The following is a 2322-nucleotide window of genomic DNA, read 5'->3' as shown; positions in this document are numbered from 1 at the left end:
CATCAATGCCTAGCTACAGGCCCAAAACAGCAGTACAGCTGCAGGAACATTCCAAACTGCAAAATTGTTGGGTAGTTACATACGAAAATTGTTCTACACCATGTGACCATTCGGGTATTTTCAACTACCTAGGCATAAAGACCTTGTGTAAACATGCTCCTAAGGTTTAAAGCTAAGACCTTAGTTAAAGTCCAAAAAGGTAAATGCCCTGACACATTAGACCCTAAAACCTGGCACACTCGGTGGGCAATGTTTCTCAAACATTGTGAGAACCCACAATATCCCTTGACAAAACAAGCTTGAAAACCAAAATAAAGTTCTTTTGGCTATTGCCCCCTGAAGGCTTGAATCTTCAATTTCAATAGGATCTCCTGATTGTTCCTCCATATCCTAGGTAGCTTCAAGCAATGGAGCATCAATGCCTAGATCTTAGACATTGCTTCAGCACTCTTTAACAAAATATCTTCCAGGTTCTGTTGATCCTCTGTATCATCAACCTATATAAGTGGAACTGTAATTGCAACTTCATCCTAAATTGCTTGCTGAATTTCAAGCTGAACTTCAATAGCAGTAATTTCTACAATCACCTAATCTTCAGTTGCTTTGATTGGACTCTCAACATCCTGTGGTCCACCTGCAACATCTGCTTCTTCAGCTGCAACTGCAACTGGAACTGTGATTCTAGCTTAGCTAACTGTACATGAACATCAATATCAATTTTCTCCATTATAGCAGTATCACCATGAGCACTCTGTTGTTCAGGTTCATCATGTTTATGCTGATCCTCTTGCTTCTGCAACTGCTCAAGCTACTGTTTCAACTCATCATACTACCTCTGCAATAACAAACTCTCCTCTTTGGCTTCTTCTTCTTCTGCAAAGATCTGATATGGCTTACTGACCACATCATACAGCATGACTTTGATTTTCTCCCAAACTCCCTTCATGTACTCCATCATTTCAGTCTTCATTTTCTCCACATCTCTTGAATTGAGATACCTTCTACAAAGTAGGAAACTCTCCTCTTCTTCAAGTGATTTCAAGTCCTTAGGCCCATTTTCATATTCAAGTACATATCCAAATTCAGTAGCAAGTTCAGGTTCAGGTTCAGGTTCAGGTTCAGTTTTCCCTTCAAGAACAATGAAGAAAGATTCAAGGTAGGATGCAAACTTTGCAACCATTAGACACTACCTCTTGAACACATCCAATATCTATGCATGTAGATGCAACACTCAAAGACTTGATTTAGACTCGTTCTCCTTGACAATAGAAAGAAATCCACTTTGTAGCTGCAAAACTGTCCAATCAGGGATATCTCCCTGAAACTAAAAACTTTTGACTTATGCTCCTGGAAAAACTTCCCTTATGTCATCAAACATGAAGACATAAAACCAATGAGATATAAGAATATCAACATCATCTCCTCCATCAGCAACATCACATAGAAATGTAGAACCATCTTCAGGAAAACCCACTTCACCATCATCAAGAACTTGCAAAAGGCTTGCATAATCATCAGCCAAAATCATCTCCTCAGCATCATAAACACCATTGACATCAGAAACTTGGTATATCAAGCTCAGTATCAGTCTGCTTGCTTATTTCCCCTACAACTTCAACTTCTTTTGGAATTTCGATTGTCTCTGCAACCTTCACAGCTTCTGAAACTTGAACAACTTCATTTGTACTTTTGACATTATTTGCAGGTGGTATATCATCTTCAATAGTAAAAATCTGATTTGAAGTTGATTGTTGTGTTCCTGCTTCCTCAGGCTCTGTCACTGCAACTCCATCCTGCACTACATCTTGAACTTGATTCTTTTGAACTTCATCTTGTATCTGCTCTTCCATAATAGTATCCATCTGTACTTGTACTTGATTTGAGCTAAGTTGCACCTGCGAATTCAGTTGATCATATTCTTGTTTTAAGTCATCATACTTCTTCTTCAGGTTCCTCTCATCTCCTTGTTCCCAAAAATCCATCTTTGCATACTGTTCATTCTGTCTCAACTGCAGTAGCTGAATCTTTTGGCCCTTCACCATCACAAATTGAGGCTTCAAGTCTTTATATAGTTTTAGCTTAAACAAAATTATCCTACTTTGCTTCCACTTTATGCATTCAATCCATTGCAAACATTCAACCGAAAATTTCACTTCCTGATTCATGTATACAATCTCCTGCAAATTTTTCAGTCTCTTGCATATGTTCAATTCCCTGTAAGTACATTGTAGTGCTCTTCCCTATTGCAAGTATTCAATATACTTCAAAGATGAAGCTTCCTGCACTTCAAAAATCTCCTGCAAATGAATCTAGTCACTTCAG

At 38.4% G+C, this 2322-nt stretch overlaps 1 protein-coding gene across 1 annotated transcript; it reads right to left on the bottom strand.

Moving 5' to 3' along the window:
- Positions 1-1556: 1556 nt before the first annotated feature.
- On the bottom strand, positions 1557-2042 carry LOC147446889 (uncharacterized). Its single transcript, XM_086524204.1, has one exon. The coding sequence runs from the start codon at positions 2040-2042 to the stop codon at positions 1557-1559; it is 486 nt and encodes a 161-aa protein (XP_086380330.1).
- Between the last annotated feature and the right edge of the window lie 280 nt (positions 2043-2322).

This window comes from Adiantum capillus-veneris, chromosome 11, assembly GCF_014529385.1.
Source record: "Adiantum capillus-veneris isolate H3 chromosome 11, ASM1452938v2, whole genome shotgun sequence".
Taxonomy (NCBI): domain Eukaryota; kingdom Viridiplantae; phylum Streptophyta; class Polypodiopsida; order Polypodiales; family Pteridaceae; genus Adiantum; species Adiantum capillus-veneris.
The sequence above is the reverse complement of the archived record's forward strand: the minus strand, read 5'-3'. Positions and strand labels throughout refer to the sequence as shown.